Source organism: Sardina pilchardus, chromosome 4 (genome assembly GCF_963854185.1).
Source record: "Sardina pilchardus chromosome 4, fSarPil1.1, whole genome shotgun sequence".
Lineage (NCBI taxonomy): Eukaryota > Metazoa > Chordata > Actinopteri > Clupeiformes > Clupeidae > Sardina > Sardina pilchardus.
In genome coordinates, this window is record NC_084997.1 from 17876915 (window position 1) to 17896178 (window position 19264).

The 19264-nt window shown below is 47.2% G+C and overlaps 1 protein-coding gene across 1 annotated transcript in view; it reads right to left on the reverse strand.

Moving 5' to 3' along the window:
• Positions 1-3240: 3240 nt before the first annotated feature.
• Positions 3241-19264, reverse strand: part of nck2a (NCK adaptor protein 2a) — a 50424-nt gene continuing 34400 nt past the window's right edge. The window contains exons 3-4 of the mRNA XM_062534403.1: positions 5905-6851; positions 3241-3675 (exon numbers count right to left, since the gene is read on the reverse strand). Coding sequence (XP_062390387.1) covers positions 3481-3675; positions 5905-6851 — 1142 coding nt within the window. The 3' untranslated portion in view covers positions 3241-3480. The remainder of the gene's footprint in view (positions 3676-5904; positions 6852-19264) is intronic.

Consider the following 19264-nt stretch of genomic DNA (forward strand, 5'->3'; position numbering starts at 1 on the left):
AGCGCTATGACAAATAAATCTATACTATCATTATTACCATTATGGGGACGTCTAATAAACCTTGCCCTGACGTTATCGTCACGTCTCCAGTATGTCCTTTGAACGCCCCTCAATATTGCGGTGATGAGTAGAAGACGTTCCCTCAAAGTCTCTTCAATATCCTGGGGACGTCCTTTGGATAACGATAACATCTGTAGGACGTAACGTGAACCCTACACATTGGCAAGTAGGGGATGTTCGAAGGGATGTTATTTTGCTTGCTAGGATGATGCCCAAATGTACTTAGCCTCAACAGCCACATGAAAGTATAACAAAATCAGCTTTCACCACCTCAAAAACACTGGCAAACTTAGAGGTCTAATGTCAAAGCATGATAAAAAAAAAACCTCTTTCATCATGCATTTATTTCCAGCCGCGTTGATTATTGCAATGGGTTTTTCGCAGGTCTTCCTAAAAAGACTAACCCCCAGACAAACCTGTTAACAAATCTGTATCTGCATGTGGTTGGTTGGAAAGGAGCCCATTGACCATTTCAAAAACACCCTTTTTTTGCAATTGAGTATACAAAACTGCATGTATAACCTTTGTTTACAAGATAGATATGTTTGCTGCTCTTCAGGAACAATTTGGTAAGATTTTAAAGGACAAATTTAATTTCTGGTTGCATAGGTGGAAGCATTACAATGGCAAGTTCAGAAGCAGCTAACAGCTAAAACAGCCTGGCAGTGCTGCACTTTGGGGGCATCTCTCTGTGAAAATCTATGTGAAAAATTGCATTTTCCTTGAAGACCAAACTGATTATCTCAGATTCTTCCTGCTAACTGATCAGATGCACTACCCAGTTGACAGAACACTCAGTTGGTGAGTACTATTGCTCCTTAGTATGGGTCCTGTCCCTAGTTGGACAAAGGGGGATTCTATGAAGTAGACCTCCTTCTCCAAAGAACAGACAGAATGGGCATTGTCTCAATTCAGGCATCATTGCTCTATTGAGCTTCGCTGGAGCTCCATTCTGGCTTTTTAAAGCTCTAACTCGGGACTATTCAGCCATTTTGGGCCCTAGGGAAATGTATGTGTGCACACACAATTGGAGCTACAATCTCCATTTCTAAAGTGCTTCTGCTCACTGGGTATTTCACCAAGGTTCGCTGAGTTATACATTTTAATTCTATTATTACATTGTATGTAAAAAATAAACTTTTACCCTTTCATGCTTTAATTTACGATTATTCATTGCTTTTGTTTCTGTAAAGCATATTGAATGTATACCAGTATGAAATGCACTACAGAAATAAACTTACCTTGCCATTCAACTTACATTCTTAAAAAAAAGGTGCTAGAACCAAATATGGTTCTATTGCATGCTTCTTATGACACCCCTAAAAGGCTCTCTAAACCATTTTGAAGAGTTCATCAAAGGAACCCCTAAGGGTTCTTTAAAGCCTGTATGGTTCTATATAGCACCCCAAGAACCTTTTTAAAAGAGTGTATATGACAGGACAAAAAAAAGAAAAAAAAGTAATTTTTGTTATTCTGCAAAACTTTTATTGAACAAAAGTATTTCAATTCTCACCACACTGTCTGCAGCACAGTACCATTATGTTGATCTAAGCGATTCATAAAACGCACCTGATCTCTCTCTCTCTCTCTCTCGCTTTATCTCTCTCTCCCTCTTTCTCTCTTCATATATATTTATATATAGAATATGTATATTTATGTACATACAGTGGAAAGAGGAATTAAATAACATTGTTCAATAACATTCAGACATTATATTCCATATAAAAAAGCAGATAAACTCATCAATCAACACTCTTACTGGTAAACAGTTGGTTTGTAGCCAAGATCAATCAAACTGAGAAAAAAAATCATTACTGTTTTCTTATTACTTCTGAATTAACGCACATCATAATCAGTGTTACATGAGTGTTACCCTGGAAGATTGCGCATGAGTGAAAAGTGTGTGTGTGTGTGTGTGTGTGTGTGTGTGTGTGTGTGTGTGTGTGTGTGTGTGTGTGTGTGTGCGTGCGTGTGTGTGTGTGTGTGTGTGTGTGTGTCTGTGTGTCTGTGTGTTTCTGTCTGTGTGTTTGTGTGTGTGTGTGTGTGTGTGTGTGTGTGTGTGTGTGTCTGTGTGTTTCTGTCTGTGTGTTTGTGTGTGTGTGTGTGTGTGTGTGTGTGTGTGTGTGTGTGTGTGCGTGTGTGTGTGTGTGTGTGTGTGTGTGTGTGTGTGTGTGTGTGTGTGTGTGTCTGTGTGTTTCTGTCTGTGTGTTTGTGTGTGTGTGTGTGTGTGTGTGTGTGTGTGTGTGTGTGTGTGTGTCTGTGTGTTTCTGTCTGTGTGTTTGTGTGTGTGTGTGTGTGTGTGTGTGTGTGTGTGTGTGTGTGTGTGTGTGTGTGTAAGATAATGATTTTAGCAGTACTAGAGGTGGCTGGCACATACGGTTGTAGGTTGACAGACATTCATACTTTGCTGAGCTACAGAAGTCCCTCGTATCGCTCTTTCTCCCAAGTAATTCACGGTATCCTGAAATAATGTTTTCCCAACATTTATTTGTCACTGTCAGAGAGCATCAGTTGGCTTGGCATCCTGTGACTTAACTTATTTGTATGCTCATGGCAATGACAATGACTTATCCAGATTTTTGATAACCCGATTTTCGACCAAGGATTCCATTAACGGAAAGTTCATTTGCTCCCTTGTGTTTTCTTGCATCAAGTGATTCCAACTTCAGCAGAGCCAGCCAATCCAACATAATTTTCAGCACTTTCTTTCTCTCTCTCTCTCTCTTTTTCTCTTTATCTTTCTTTCTCTCTCTGTCAATGGCACAGACAGAGGGCAATTCAGCAGGTGTTCAGAAGTCCAGAATACAAATAAAATAAAATAAAATAAAATAAAATAAAAAAAACATCACAGAGGTTAACGCGCACCTCAGACCAAGCACGACGGGAGAGAAGACGAGGTGGCCCCAGCCAAGGCATAGAGAGTGCTGCTGACGACGGTCACTTCGTGAAAAGGTAGGGTGTCACAGGTTCATGAGTAATGCTAAAAAGTTTAGAAAAAAAAAAAAAACTATTTGACAACAAGACAGACAGGCATCATCGACAGTTTAAATAAGAAAGGGAGACAGGGGGCAGAAGCCGGCCTCAAACAGTTTCTGAAACGGACAGCAGGGGTCAGCAGGCTCGATGTGGAAGGAGGTTGCCTCTGCACTCCTGCAGGCCTGGGACTCCCCCCACCCCCACACCCCCACCCCCATGGGGTCCCCATAGTCTGGGCCCTTGGGGCTGACAAGCTCAACAGGAAGGAGAAGAGGAGCAGGAGCAGGAGGAGGAGGAGGAGGAGGAGAGGAAGAGGTGGCTGTGGGTGGATAGAGCATCTGGGACAGGCTGTGTGTGTGTGTGTGTGTGTGTGTGTGTGTGTGTGTGTGTGGTTAGGAAGTGGGCACGGGGGTTAGGGGGGGAGGTGTTGGACGGCTTGATTGCTCAGGCCAGGGCCTTGACCAGGTAGAGCTTGTCTCCGTGCTCGCTGGTGAAGATGGGCGCTCTCTTGTAGTGCTCCAGCAGCTCGTCCATGCTGGGGAAGCGGCGCTGCCCGATGCCGTAGGCGCCGTCCAGCAGCTGCACCTTGAAGTGCTTGTTCTTCCCTTCCGCCTTCAGCGACACCGAGAAGTCACTCGGCTGAGAGGGAAGAGGGGACAACAGGATTTGCGTTAAGACACTACATTCTCCAATCAATCAATCAATCAATCAATCACTTTCAGCAATGACTCCACAATGGCTTTCTTTCTTCTCTCTACCTTGGTACTCCACTACAAGATAAAAATTGCACAAAATTGGTTTGACCCCCGAGAGGTCAAACCTTGTGGAGAGCAAATCCGACTCAACATGCCGATCCGAACAGGATCGACCCTCAAACAATAAGATTGACACTCGGTCCCTCGGTCAAGGAGGATGACCCTTGGCAAGGAGGTGGACACAATTGGGAATGGAGTAACGGAGCAGAACGCTGAGAGGATAATGTGCTTTCTTCGGCTGTCGAGTTTTACAATTTCATTATGAGAAAACACCTGATTCCACCTAACATGCACCTAACAGCAACGTAGGACTAGTGGCATGAGCTGAACATGATCAGCTTTGAGAATGTAATGCTGATAACAAATGGAGCAACCTCTTGAGCCGTGTTGCTGGGCAACCATTTACAAGGTTTCACGTGTTCTGCTTGGATGATCATGAGAATTTGCCTAATGATGATAGAACTTCTCCGGAGAAAAGAATGTTGCTCAGGAACACTACCTAGCAACACCTAGCAACAATGCTCAACAAATGATCTTGCATGTCATCATCTTAAGTGTACCACAAGGGGGCGCACTTGCCAAGCTTTTCAAACCCATTGAGTTGTTGGATGGTTAAAATGTGGGTGAACACTGACCCACTGTAAGCAGTATTCATCATAAAAAATGATTGGAATATTTATTATAGTTGAACTCTCAGTGTAAACAGTTCGAGACAGAACCTTGTTTATTCTTTCAACAGTGACACATCCTCATGCCCTCAGCTGACTCCTTCCAGTCCCACCCTGACTCTATTTTCAGACCACCATATGCAAAGTGAAATCCCTCATTTCCATGAAAAGATTATTAACCCGACTATACTTGTCTAATAGAACACAGCGAAGACATTCTTTACAGCCAGAAGGGCTGTTCAAGAGCTCATTTGTTTTCCGGTGGAGCCAGGTGTGTTTGAACCTGCCACTATTGTTAATGTAATTAGTGTCTACACGGACCAGCTTGGGTGTTGCACCTAGTGAATCAACGCGCTACGATTAGTGCTGTGCGATATGGACAAAAAGTTATATCCCAATATAGACAATTCTATACCACGATAACGATATATATCCCGATATAGAATTTCTACTTAAAATTATATATTTACATCCACACATTAATGCAAATTTTTCTCATAATTTCTAAAAAAAAAAAAAAAAAAAGGTTGTGTACAGTAGGTGTAATTAAGTGCCTGTCACTTTAAGAAATACGTGAAAGAAAATAATGACTTTAAACCCAATAGTAAGCCTAAATAGCCTAGATTGGTTAGCAACACACATTTGAGAGATGCAAGTGAGCAAATCAACTTGATATTATCCTATACTTGTGTGTTACAATAGCATCACTTAAACTAGCAGCATGTCTCGCTGTTAATAGCACTGCTGCGCATACCAGTGTGTGTGAGGGGGGGAAAGACGCACAGCCACAGGCTAGGGGAGACCTGCCTTGCGCGCACTGCTTCTTCAGAAGAACACAGTCATTCTTAAACGTATTGTAAAGTAGGCTAACATTAGGTGTTGTGACATTTTTAATTTCAGGGTATTGCAATACTTTTGTTGTATCGGTGCACCGTGCAACACTAGTTTATGCCGACGTCAAAAAAGTTTAATTTGTTTACTATTAGCTGCCTGCAGCGTTCATTTGCCTGGCCACCCATCCCGAGTCAGTAGGCTAAATTAAGTTTACGTTGCCCGCTGCCAGAAGCGGCAACGTACCTGCAGTTAAATTGTCTGAGCAGTCACAGCCACATAAGTTAAAATTACGATGTAAACGGTAGAGGACTGTATCGTACGATAGACATTTTTCTGTCGTACAACGATATATACCGTAGTATCGCACAGCACTAGCTACGATGTGAGATGATTTTGCGAGTGTGAAAATTGGGGAAAGCATATCTTCAGTGTTGGAGTGAACACATAAAGAGCAATATACTGTAAGAGAAGATGCAGATGAAGATTATGTTACAGCACACCAAACGCTCCAGCGGACACAAATGAGCTCCTAAACAGCCTTCCGTGCATGTAGCCCATTACATGGAAGCGGCAAAAAGGAATTTGTTTACGCTCCGTCTCCTGCAACTCACCGAGGACTCGCTGTCGCGCACCAGGAAGTCGCCCTCCTCGCCCCTCTCGTTGAGCACGCACTCGGCCTGGTGCCGCGTCACCGCGCCGTAGTACCAGTCCTTGCCGGCGAACTTGCCCGTGCGCGAGGGCCGCAGGAGGGCACCGCCACCGCCGCCGCCGCCGCCCGTGTACGGCGAGCCGGGCCGCGATCCTCCTCCGCCGCCGCCGCCGCTACCGCTGCCCCCCCGCATGCCGCCCGTGAGCGTGTGGTAGCCCCTGCCGGGCACCACCGAGGCCCCGGCGGCCGAGGCGGCGTCGTGCCCGTCGCTGAGGACGGCCACGTAGTTCTTGGGCACCAGGCCCACCAGGCCGCGGGCGTTGCGGCAGCGCCACCACTCGGGGTCGTTGTCGGGCTTCTCCAGCACGTCCATGGTCTCGCCCTTCTCGAAGTTGAGCTCCTCCTCCGTCATGGAGCTGAACGGGTAGAGCGTCTGGACCACGTGGAGCACGCCGGCCGACCGACCGCCGCCGCCGCCGCCCGGTCGCCCGCCGGCCGTGGCCCAGCCGTTGGACACGATGACGCCCGAGGACGAGACGGAGGGCGCCCGCTGGAGGCCGTACCCCACGTCGAGGCCGCCGCCGCCGGCGGTCATCTCCTCCTGGACGTAGTTGGAGGGGAACCAGCCCACGTGTCCGGCGTGGCTGCCGCGCCACCAGCCGTCGCTGCACTTCTCCATGACGACCACGCGCGCGCCCTTCACCAGGGTCAGCTCGTCGTCGCGCTCCGCCGCGTACGAGAACTTGACCACGGCCGGGATGCTCAGGTCGTAGATGCGCTCGGCGCCCGACGTCAGCGTGCCCATGCCCCCGCCGCCCCCGCCGCCGCCGCTGCCGCTGCCGTTGGACGGGTACTCGCCGTCTGTGCTGGGAGTCGGCGAGGCGCTGGTCTTCCGCCGGGTCTTAAAGCCTGAGAGAGAGAGAGGAGGAGAGAGAGAGAGGAGAGAGAGAGAGAGAGAGAAAGAGGGAGAGAGAGAGAGAGGGAGAGAGAGGGAGACAGATAGATAGATGGAGAAAGAGAGAGAGAGGAGAGAGATAGATAGATGGAGAAAGAGAGAGAGAGGAGAGAGATAGATAGATGGAGAAAGAGAGAGAGAGGAGAGAGATAGATAGAGAGAGAGAGAGAAAGGAGAGAGAGAGAGAGAGGGAGAGAGAGGGAGACAGATAGATAGATGGAGAAAGAGAGAGAGAGAGAGGAAAGAGATAGATAGAGAGAGAGAGAAAGGAGAGAGATAGATAGAGAGACAATTTCAATGAACAAGTTTGTGAGTAAGTTAATGAAACAGAACTAAAATCCTCCCTAAGAGTAAAACAATTCGAGAAATAAATCACGTCGCTGAATGTTTGATGAAAAGATTGGCCAACTGGCGGAGATTTAGTGATGAAGAAGAAACCTTCAATCTTCAGTCGATTACCAATCTGACAAGTAACATTAATCCCACCCGGGAATGACCACACCCAGCCCACCGCGACAAACTCTGGAGCAGACAAAGAGTCTGGGGGTGTAGTCATAGGGTACATGAGGAACTGTCTGGTTGAAATACTGCTGCGTTCAATGGCATGTTCGCTTTATGGAGCCACACACACACACACACACACACACACAATACACACAGAGCGTGAGAAAGAGAGAGAGAACGATTCTCTTCATTATAATAATTAGCATTCCATTAATTAAATGCCTTTTTATTTATAGTCATCCCTAAACATCTGCATAATACAGCATTAGGGTGGGATATGAGACACACACGCATGCATTCTTTCTCTGACACACACAAAACACACACACACACACACACACACACACCACACACAAGACACACACACAACACACACAACACACACAACACACACACACACACACACACCACACACACACACACACACACACACACACACACACACACACACACACACACACACACACACACACACACACACACACACGCAGTGCATTAAGTGCATTTCAGATGGCGAGCTGGAAGTTGATTAGCATGCAGGAGGGAGGATGGGGGAGCAAACGGCTGGCTGCTCCAGTGGGAGCGCAGATCTAATTGAGACGGCAGGCCCTGGTGGAGGCCCAGCAGGGAGATCAACATTACAGCCCAGGTCTCTCATAGGCCAGGGAGAGAGGGAGGGAGGAAGGGAGGGGGAGAGAGAGGGAGGGAGGGAGGGGGAGGGAGAGGGAGGGGGGAGAGGGAGGAGAGAGAGAGAAAGGTGGAGAGGTAGAGATAGAAATAGTGTAGAGATAGAAAGGAAAAGTAAGCGAGACGGGGGGATGGGGGGATGAAGCTATGGGTATAAGAGGAGAGAAGAAGAGAAGAGGATAGAGAGAGAGAGAGGAGAGGACAGAAGAAGAGAAGAAAGAGAGAGAGGAGAAAGATGAGAAGAGAAGGGAGAGCAAGAGCCAAAAGGGCGGAGTGTTGCATATACGAGACTGGAAGCTGAATGTGATGATGATGATGATGATGATGATGATGATGATGGCAGTCCTGAAAAGATGGACGTTTGACAGAATGAGAGGTAGAGAGGGACACAATTGGGCAGCGGAGATCTGCAGTTCCAATTAATATAGAACTGCTGAGCACATCAGACACACACACACACCCCACCACCACCCACCCACACACACACAGCTACCCACCCACACACACCACATGCATGCTGTAAATGAGGTATTGTCTACGCCAGCATTTCCGAGAGGTAACAAAATGCATCTATGCCAAAGCGTATTGATGCGTCCCGACTCCCGTTTGAGAGTCTGTAAATGGGCCAGGTTGTGCTGCCGGCTGCTAAAGTGGGTCTCTGTCCCGGCATCAGACGTCTCCGCAGACGGAGTGAACAAAGGCGGCCTCCACCTTTGTCGGAACATAAAAGACCCTCCTCGTTTTCTCTGTGTCTATTTCCACCGCTAGCAGCCCGCCAGCCCCGGTACCTTTAACCACACACACACACACACACACATGCGCGCGGGCGCGCATGCACACACACACAGACACACACACACACATCTTCATCGTGGATGTGACTTGTGAGAGAGAGAGAAAAGAGGAAAGGGTTTGTTCTTGTGCGCTTAGGCTGTGCTGGAACTGATCCGTGGAAACCTCCAAACCCAGCTCACCACCCCGCCGCCCCTCACCACCGTCCCCCGGACGACTGTTCTGAGGTCAGTCGAGCGCAATGATGCTCCAAATCGGACCCATAATGGCAAGGGTCGGGGAGTTCAGGTACAGAGGGGAGGGAAGGAGAACAGAGGAAAGAGGGCGTGATACGAGTATTAAGGCTTTGAAATAATAGTGAGCGCAGACTTGGGAGATGGAGGGATGGAGAGAGAGAGAGAAAGGGAGGGAGGGAGAGAGAGAGGGATGATAGCCCTTAAAAATGTGAATAGGATGAGAACGACCTCTCTCTTTCACTCTCTCACACACACACACACACACACACACACGCACATCTATACCCACACACACTAAAATGCACTCTCTGAAATCACTACGAGGGCACTCTGCAGCGCAGGGCTAGGAGCATCTGAAGAGCTCTCAGCAGATGACTCGCAGTGAAAACACGGCGCAGATCTGCTGTCTTCTGGACCAATTAAACACTATTAACGAGGACACGAAAGAGCCTGCCAACCGCATCATGGCTAGCATGAGAGAGCTCCTCTTCAGCACTCACACACACACACACACACACACACACACACATATTAAATATTCACCCTGCGTTTGCTCCGTCCTGCAAACAGACAGGTGTTAAAAACGCAAACACGCAGGAGAGGGGGGGTGGGGGTGGTGATGGTGAACGGTACTTCAGCAAAGTCACTGGAGAAAGTTTATTTGGGGGGAAAAAACTTTGGTTTTAAGTGAGCATGCTGTAGACGGAAAAAGAGGCAGCGGCGCTGCTGTTTGGGTGTGGGTGGGGTTGGCTGGTTGGTTGGTTTCTTTTTGCGCCTTTGAAGACTGATACATTAGCTTTTTACAGGGAGAAAGAGAGAAAAACAGAGAGGGAGGGAGGGAGAGAATGAGAAAGAAAGAGAGAGGGAGGGAGGGAGAGAAAGAGAGGGAGAGAGAGAGAGAAGGAAGGAGAGAGAGAGAGATAGGGCCTCTTTGCTAAGGGAGGTGGTTGGAGCCCACATCAGAGGCAGCGGGAGGCCGGGAAACGAGGATGACAACAGCAAACAGAACACACACCACTGGGAGAGTTCCGGAAATAGCACTCGCAACAACAGGGCATATGTGAGAGGAAGCTTTAAGTCAAGGCACAGAGACAGCCTAAATTGTATATGTATGTATGCGGCTCTGTGAGTGAAAGTAACGGTGTGTGTGCGTCTTTGTGTGTGTGTGTGTGTGTGTGTGTGTGTGTGTACTCTCTTTGACGTGACACAAAGTGAAACCCGAGCTCTTAAGTCTGCTTTAAGTGTCCCAGTGAGAGATGGAACTGTCAGAGCGCAAAAGGAAAAGGTCTGTACTGCCGCGTCTCAAGTGACCACAGAGATGCCTCCGCACGGCACAGTGAAGGGAGATAATAGATGCACACACACACAGACACACACAGACACACACACACACACACACACACACACACACACACACACACACACACACACACACACACACACACACACACACACACACACACACACACACACACACACACACACAGTGAGTGAGAGTGAGAGAGAGAAACAGAGGGGAAAAAGGAGAGATAGCCTTGCCCTTGCTCACAAAGTGTGCACACACACACACTCCACACAAAAAGGAACGCATACAGTACACACAGTCATGCCTACGTCCACAAGTACACAAAAGAACACAAGAGAGAATAATGCATTCCCACACCTACTCACACACAAACACACACACAACATTCTCTCACACAAACGCACACAACATACTCTCACACAAACACACACACACACAGAGCTCTCTCTCCCTCTCTCCCTCTCTCTCTCTCTATCTCTCTCCTCCTCTCTCCCCAGCTCCCTCTTATTTGCACTTCAAGGCCCTGGTCTGCTGGGTCCAGAAGGCCGCGTTGGCAGCGGAACAGTCCGGCCCTCTTAGCATTCTTCCCCCCTCTGCGTCCACACATCCACCCCACCAGCCTGCGGCGCGGCAGACACCCATATGGCCGTCCCCGACGGAGACCGTCCCGAGGCCCACCCCCGCGAGCCCCCCGCGAGCCCCCGCATCCGTCCGATCCCGCCGTCTCAACTCGGCACCCTGACCCGGCCGGCGCATCCATCTGGACGTCCCGGAGAGAACGGTGCCTCCGGAATAATCCGCTCCGTTAACTTAGACGGAGGACGTTAACGGGCCACTGTCTGTCCGTCAAAGCAGCAGTTATCAAACGCGGTGGATCAAAGAGCGAAACTTTCGTGAAGGATGCCGTCCGTGAAGTGAACTTAGGGCTACTGTTTGTGACGTTCCGACAGCGTTCTCAACGTTCAGTATAACAACCCCGACGCTTGGAGCAGTGGATCGTGGTGAGAAACAACTCGACTTGTGATGTAACCAATCAGAACATACTGAGCCTGTCAGTCACAATGTCTAAGACAAAACAACAAGGTGACCTTCCAAAAGCAAAATGAGTTTGCAGAGGCACTCTGAGATTTTAGAAAATATAAAAAGCCTTTAATGGTACAAATCTACAGACTCCTGAGCGTCCTAAGCCCTTTTGTGTCTTCTCAATTGCTCTTCTTTTGGCCACTGAGTTCAGCAATACCCTGTCCCTACCACTATCGTTACCGTTACATTCATATACGTTTTGCGGATGTAAACAAGTCCATGAATCAATTAAAGACTAAATAACTTCTCATATCGCAGTGACCTACTGTATCCTAAATGCAAACACAACTGCACCCTAATAGAATCCACATTAGCTAACAGGAAGTCATCAAACTGTCACCACAGAGAGTGGCCCTTTCTCTAGCCTTAATCCTTAATCAGATGGCCGTTAGGGAAAGTTGAGTTAAGGGAACTGAGAGCGGCCAATCTGACAAGCAGACACAATGGCCAGGGCATTAGGGAGACAGGAGAGGGCCAGAAGGTTAAACAAGGGGAGCCAGGCATTAGTGCGGAGCCTCAGGCCAAAGCACAGGCAGGAGGAGCGTGGGAGCTAAAAGCTACGTGCTAACTCAGCGTGGGAGGAGGACCCACGGTGGGCCTACAGGGAGAGTATTATTAGATCCAAAGCTGCAGGCTCACCCAAAACAGTGCACCAATTGGGATCAGGCACGGCTACCAAAAATGCTGCAAGGACACTTGTGTGTGTGTAGTGTAGTGTGTGTGTGTAGTGTGTGTGTGTGTGTGTCGCGCATTCGTAATGACCAGAGGTTGGTGTGTGTGTGTGTGTGTGTGTGCATATACTGTATATGCGTGTGTATGTGCTATGTATATTTCAGAAGCCAATCTCAGAGGCTAAATAACTTTTCTGGCGTTGTGCATAAAGACATGAAACATTCATGAGGGGGCTTTTAAAGTAAACACAAACAGTACATGACAGCTGTAGAAACCACAACAGAAATGTGCTTGATTCAATTTACTCGTCGGCATCCAAAATATAAAACATCACGCAGTCCTCTGTGTCGTCACGAAAGCCGTATCATCTCCGTAAATCCTTGCCGTGGCTCGCCACCGAACGTCAGATCTGCCCTCATCTGTTCACTAATGCCATGGCAGAGAACCTTAAGATCTTACATCGACATACAGACACGCAAACACAAAGCAATCTGTCATCAGCTTGATCAAGGCAGTCTAATGCCTCTGACATTTAACCGAGTCAAAGTCAAACACACAAATGACATATGCATTCATAAATCATTTTGTGTGTGGATCTTCACAAAGGAACTATTGTATTAGTATAATATTTTGTGGCATTAGTGTAATACATGGTACATTGTGTGTCTGTATGTGTGTGTGTGTGTGTGTGTGTGTGTGTGTATGTGTGTTTTAAAAACATAGCTGCAGTGAGAATGCAGAGGTGTTGCTGCGGTGATCTTCAAAAGAGATTATCGAGTGACAACCGGCGGGAAGCGAGGGGGGAGGGGTTAGTAACCCTGACAACCACCAGTGGAGGACCTGCGCGTTGGAATGCACAGACCGATCTCTCCTTCAAATCTCATTGATCCCAGGAGTTACCCACAATGCCCTGCACGTGGAGGCATTGGCTTTTTTGTAGTGTGAGTAATATTATTCCTGACCACAGATTCATTGTGGGGCAAAAAAAAATGTCTGAAGCATTCCTATGGGAAAACAATGCTTTGGTCCCCCAGCGACTACAAGCCAGGATTCCAGGAGCCTTTCTCTTCCACACACAGATCTACACACACACACACACACACACACACACACACACACACAGACACACACACACACACACACACACACACACACACACACACACACACACACACACACACACACACACACACACACACACACACACACACACACACAAACACACACACACACACACACACACACACACACAAAAACACACACACACACACACACACCTGTCCTGCACATTCTCCAGGGGAAGTGATCCACATTACAGAAATACGCCGGGTGACGTGCGACAGCAGGAGCAGCAGCAGCAGCAGCAGCAGCGGTGGCCCTACTCTTCCTCTATTTCTGTGCAGCGGCGACTGAGGCCCTGGTGTGCCGCTCTGACCCACATCGTCTCCTCCAGCCTCTCCCCGAGGACAGCGCCGCTCTGGAGCCCCGCCTTGCAATTACTCCGCCGGAAAAAAGACAGGCCGTCCTCCTCCCGCTTCCTCCTAGCGGCCGCGCCACCCATTTCTGGGGACCCGGGAGGGGCACCACCACCCACCCCCCACCCCCATCCTTCGTCTCGACCCCACCCTGGTGTGCCTTTCCTGTTGAACGCCTCGCGGGGGTGGCGTGTGCGTTCAGATGACGCCACCGTCCCTCTAAAACAGCAGGTTGGGTCTGAGCTCCGTCAGTACTATACTGTAGGAGCCTGTGGGAGGGATGGATCAGTCACCTCGAGCAGCAGCTCAAACAAACAAAACAATGGACAACGGTGGTGAAGGGAAGTTGCTAAGAGATATCTTTAACTTCCTGTTCAAACAAGCCTACTCATACAGCACCCCAATAAATGCACACACACGCATGAGCGCACACACACACACACACACACACACACACACACACACACACACGAGTCAAAAAACACTTGAGCTTTGCTGTCAGGCAGGCAGGGCTGCGCTGGCTGTTTGTGGAGCAGAGTTTATTCCATTTAACCCCGTCAGGAGAAATTAACCCTTCTATTGTGTTAGGGTCAAAATTGACCCGTTTTCAAGTTTAACTGTGTAAAAAGTACACTTCTCTTTTTTGTCCTGGAATGAGGCTTCATCTAATCCTCAGACACACCCATTTAAATGCAGCAAAATTAATTTTCACAATTTTAGTAAATTCTAAAGGTCTCAAAAAAAAAAAGTTACATCTGTGGTGTTACGGGTCCAAAATGACCCGGCAGAGAATACTGGCTGTTGTATGCATCACTTCAAAGCTATTGGTTGCTCTGAGGATCAATTATGGCTCACATCACCAACACACACACACACACACACACACACACACACACACACACACACGCACACACGCACACATGCACACAAACACACACACACATGCACACGCACGCACTCACACGCATGCACAGACACACACACGCCTACACGCACGCACACACGCACACACACACGCACACACACACGCACACACACACACGCACACTAGGGATGCAACGGTACAGTTTTGCCACGGTTCGGTTTGTATCACGGTTTTTGGGCCACGGTAACGGTTCGGTTTCAATATATCAATATTATCTTGGCTCTAGCATACAGGAGGCTATATTTGCCTTTTCTATTTCAAATCAACAATGTGCTTCTACTTACACTTGCAGAGAAAATATTAAATGCATAGCCTGACACAGATGAAGCAGAATCACAAAAATGTATTAAAAGAAAAGAACACCATCATTGCCTTCTGTCATAAACAGGCAATGTTATCCATAGTGCAGTGCAGCATAAAGTAATGTGTAGTTATTTAATAAATATTATTTTAATATTTATTTAATAAACTCACTGTTCTTCACACATTTAAAGAAAATACTTAACTGTTATACACCCTCAAAAAAGTAGTGAACAATTCTGAAAATCTTCTCAAAATAATTGGTGAGGTAGTATTATGTGTAGTTTCAAATGGATATTTGATTTGGGAGTGCCTGCCCTGTCCTCTTTTATGAACGTAAAAAATGTAAACATAGACAAAAGTGCAGTGCAGCATTAAAAATATTAGAACAATGAAATGAACATTATTGCAACCTGTTGTCGGGGGGGGGGGGGGGGGGGGGGGGGCAATATTCCGAGAAGAAAGTGGCAAATTTGCCACTTCACAAAGTGTCTGTTTCCCCTGTGTCTCCTGTCGTGTGTGTGTGTGTGTGTGTGTGCGTGTGTGTGCGAGAGAGTTTGTGTGATTGACGAGTGGACGAGCGATTGGCTGATTTAGCAGTGAGTTTATTGTTTTTCGAGTGGACACCTCCCGCTGCCCGTAGCCTAGCATGTACAACGTCAGGAAAATAAATGACCCGAGTTTGGAATGACATGTCAGCCTCCCCATCTCCTATAACCTCCCATCCCTACAATATTTTCCAGTAAACTATCAAAAAGAGAATATAGTCCGGGAGCCAAATGCCATAATTTAGGTGAACCTGGCTTTGTCGGTTAAAGTTTTTTTTTTTGCAGAATCTAGTAGACTAGGGGTACCTCTTTAAGATTTAAGAGGGTGCCCGGTGATATCCCTTGGGCAATTTCATATATTAAGCCTTTCTTGTCCAATGTGGATGTTCAGCTGTGTCGGCGTCACGCTTTCTTAGGCTACTCTAGCGAGCAATCAACGCAGGGCAGAAACCACCGGTTACACTGTTACACACAGACTTTATAATGTGGCAAATTTTCGACCTTCTAAAGTGGCAAATTTGCGTCTTTACAAAGTATATATACGTGGCCCTAATACGCCGTCGTATTCGTTATGTCTTTGGGAATTATAGGAATATTGTTGTCGAAAGGCTGCAGCAATGGATGGTTGGGTTTTCGGTGGCAAACTAACTCTCCGTGCTGCTCCACTTAAGGTTACAGCCGGGTGATGAAGGCGCAAGTGGGCCGACATGTTGGATGTGTTACCTTTATTAGGTGATCGTTGTGAAGCAGTGCTTGCAATGCACACTGTGCTTTGTTTACTGACGGTCTTTTTGCCTTGTTCGTGGGCTACTTCAAATGTCGCCATGATCAGCCGCCGGTAAAGTTTGTTTCTTGGTTTCTTCTCACATGACTCCTTCATTTGCATTTCAACGCGCTTATTGGCTCTTGGGAAATTCAGTAAAATTCTGATTGGTTGTTGCAAGGTTGACGAGAGGCAAGCTGAACAGTCAGAGAAAACGCATCCCCCGGGTCCTAAGCACTCCTCCTATCGCTCCCAGGCTACGCGCGCGCAATAACCTTGTATTAAATAAAAAGTTTAATGTCGCGTATACCGAAATATTGCGGTTTAGGTGAGTCTATTGAACCGAACAGGCCAAACCGAACGGTTCAATAAATTATTGAAAACCGTTGCATCCCTAACGCACACACATGCACACGCACACACACGCGCACACACATACACACACACACACGCGCACACACATACACACACACACGCGCGCGCACACAGGTGCACGCACACACACGTACACACACACACGCACACACACACACACACACACACACGCATGCACACACACACACGCGCGCACACGCATGCACAGACACACACATGCGCACACGCACACACACACGCACGCACACACACACGCGCGCTACACACACACACGCACACACACGCGCGCGCACACACATACACACACGCACGCGCACACACGTGCACGCACACACACACCCATACACACACACACACACACACACACACACATTCACACACACACACACACACACACACACACACACACACACACACACAGGCCTCTTTCACATGCACAGACATAGACCCACAGAAACACACGCATACAGGTGCACACACACACCACCCCCCACGTGAACTCAAACTTTCTTGCAGCATACATTGTTTATGAACATTCGCTCATATAAAGAGGGTTTGGGTGGGATATTATCAGTTGAATTCTGTAGGAGTATCAGTCAACATGAGCAAAAGGTATACTGTTTATGAGGCGCTGGATCATATCTTTGGTAATGATGGTGATCCTGAGGATAGAGGGCAAAGTGAAGCTGAGGAGGATGTGTCTGAGAATGAGGATGACGTTCAGTATGACCCTGAACAAGACCAAACATCTGATGAGGAGGACCCAGATGTCACAGATGATCAAAGAGAGGTTTTCAAGTCAAGAAAAGGTGACATTTCATGGTTATCAAGCCCTCTTCAAACCCAATCCAGGGCACCGACAGAGAACATCCTCAGAATGACTCCAGGGCCTACTAGATACGCTGTGTCACACGCCCAAGACATCAAGTCAGCGTTTGAACTGTTCTTTACACGACCTATTCAGAATATCCTACTTGAGATGACCAACATGGAAGAGAGAAGAGTGTTTGGTGATAGCTGGACAGAGAAACACAGCTCGATGCCTACATGGGACTGTTGCTTCTTGCGGGGGTATACAGATCCTGTAATGAAGCTACGGCCAGCTTATGGGATAGAGGTAATTGGTATGGTTAAATAAAAGTTGGTTTTATGGAAAAAAAATACTTGCTTTCTTTATCCTACCATTTATCTATGCGGGTCCGTTTTGACCCGAAACACCAAAGATGTCACTATTGTTAATAATTTTAAATAATAATAATATATATATTTTTTTTTTTTGGTAGGTGTACTCTAATATTAGTTTATAACACATTTACAGTTTATTATTACTCATTCTATAAGAAAAATAAATATATTTAGTGAATTTAAACAGTTTTTGCAATCAAAAACGAGTGGTATATTTTAAAATAATGTGTCTGTGGAGCCAACTAAAAACAATTCACACACTGATTCCATTTATATGAATACATACTAAGCCAGCAATTAGCTGAAAAACAAAATTTGAAGAAAACTGGTGATTTTAAGCCTTTGCAAGCATTTTAAAATCATGGGTCCAAATGGACCCGCTAACACCACAGGTGTAAACAGCTTTCTAACACAATAGAAGGGTTAAGCATCTTCTTCCTTCCCCTTCCCCGGGAGCACAGGAAATCGATCGCTTCCCCAAAGTTTAAGGCTCATTAAATCTGTGATCTTATGCACCAGTGGACGTGCAGAAGAGAGAGAGACGGGGAAAGTTAGGACAGAGGGAGGGAGAGAGAGAGAAAGAGAGGGAGAGAGAGAAAGAGAGAGAAAGAGAAAGAGAGAGAGAGAAGCTCTTATTTCAGGCTTTGACAGGAAAATGCTCCAAGCTCACAAAATCATATACACATCCAGCAGTTGCCAAGCCAATGAAGAGATGCCAACCACAGCAACATGTTTATCTCATCCCTCTCCATCCATCCATGAACACACTCACACAGGCCACTCATAAACGCCACACACACACACACACACAGGTACAGCTACAGAAGTCAAGTGGAGTAACTGCTGAAATGTCTTTTCAGCTATCTAGTTTAATTAGTCTTTATTTTGCCAAGAAGGTCCCACTGAGACACAGTGTTTCTTCTACCAGGGAGTCCTGGTCAAGATGGCTGCAATGATTTAATCTTTGAAAGGTCTGCCAACACAATGTATGTTTTCTGGTGAGTGGTGGTGGTGTTTCATTTGCATGTTGTACACACAAGAAGCGTTGTAGCAAGTGGTACTACTTCTCCTCAGCCTGATCAAACACACACCACTCATGCTCTTTACAAGATGTATTCAGCGGGTATATAGTTAATAACTGAGAACTACATGTTTTCATTGCAGCGCTTGTGTTTTCGGGCTCCTATAAAACACTATTTTTCTAATCCGTGTAAATATCCCGCGCAAATCCTAATCCACCATAATCCCGAGCGTGCAAGACAGAATCTTTGTTTCGCCGGGCAAATCTCCGTCATTTCCTTCGAGAACCTCTCTCTCCCTCTCCCTCCTTCTCCCTCCATCCCTCGATCCTTCCTTCTCTCCCTCTCTCTCCCTCTCTCTCATAAAAGTCCTGGCCCGCACTGTGAGGCCACTCCTTTCATTCCGCTCAACAGGGCCGAATAATGGGAACTTCATGGGGCGGAACCATAGCGTTTCATTTAGGAGGTAGGGGGAGGTGGGGAGGTAGGAAGGGGGG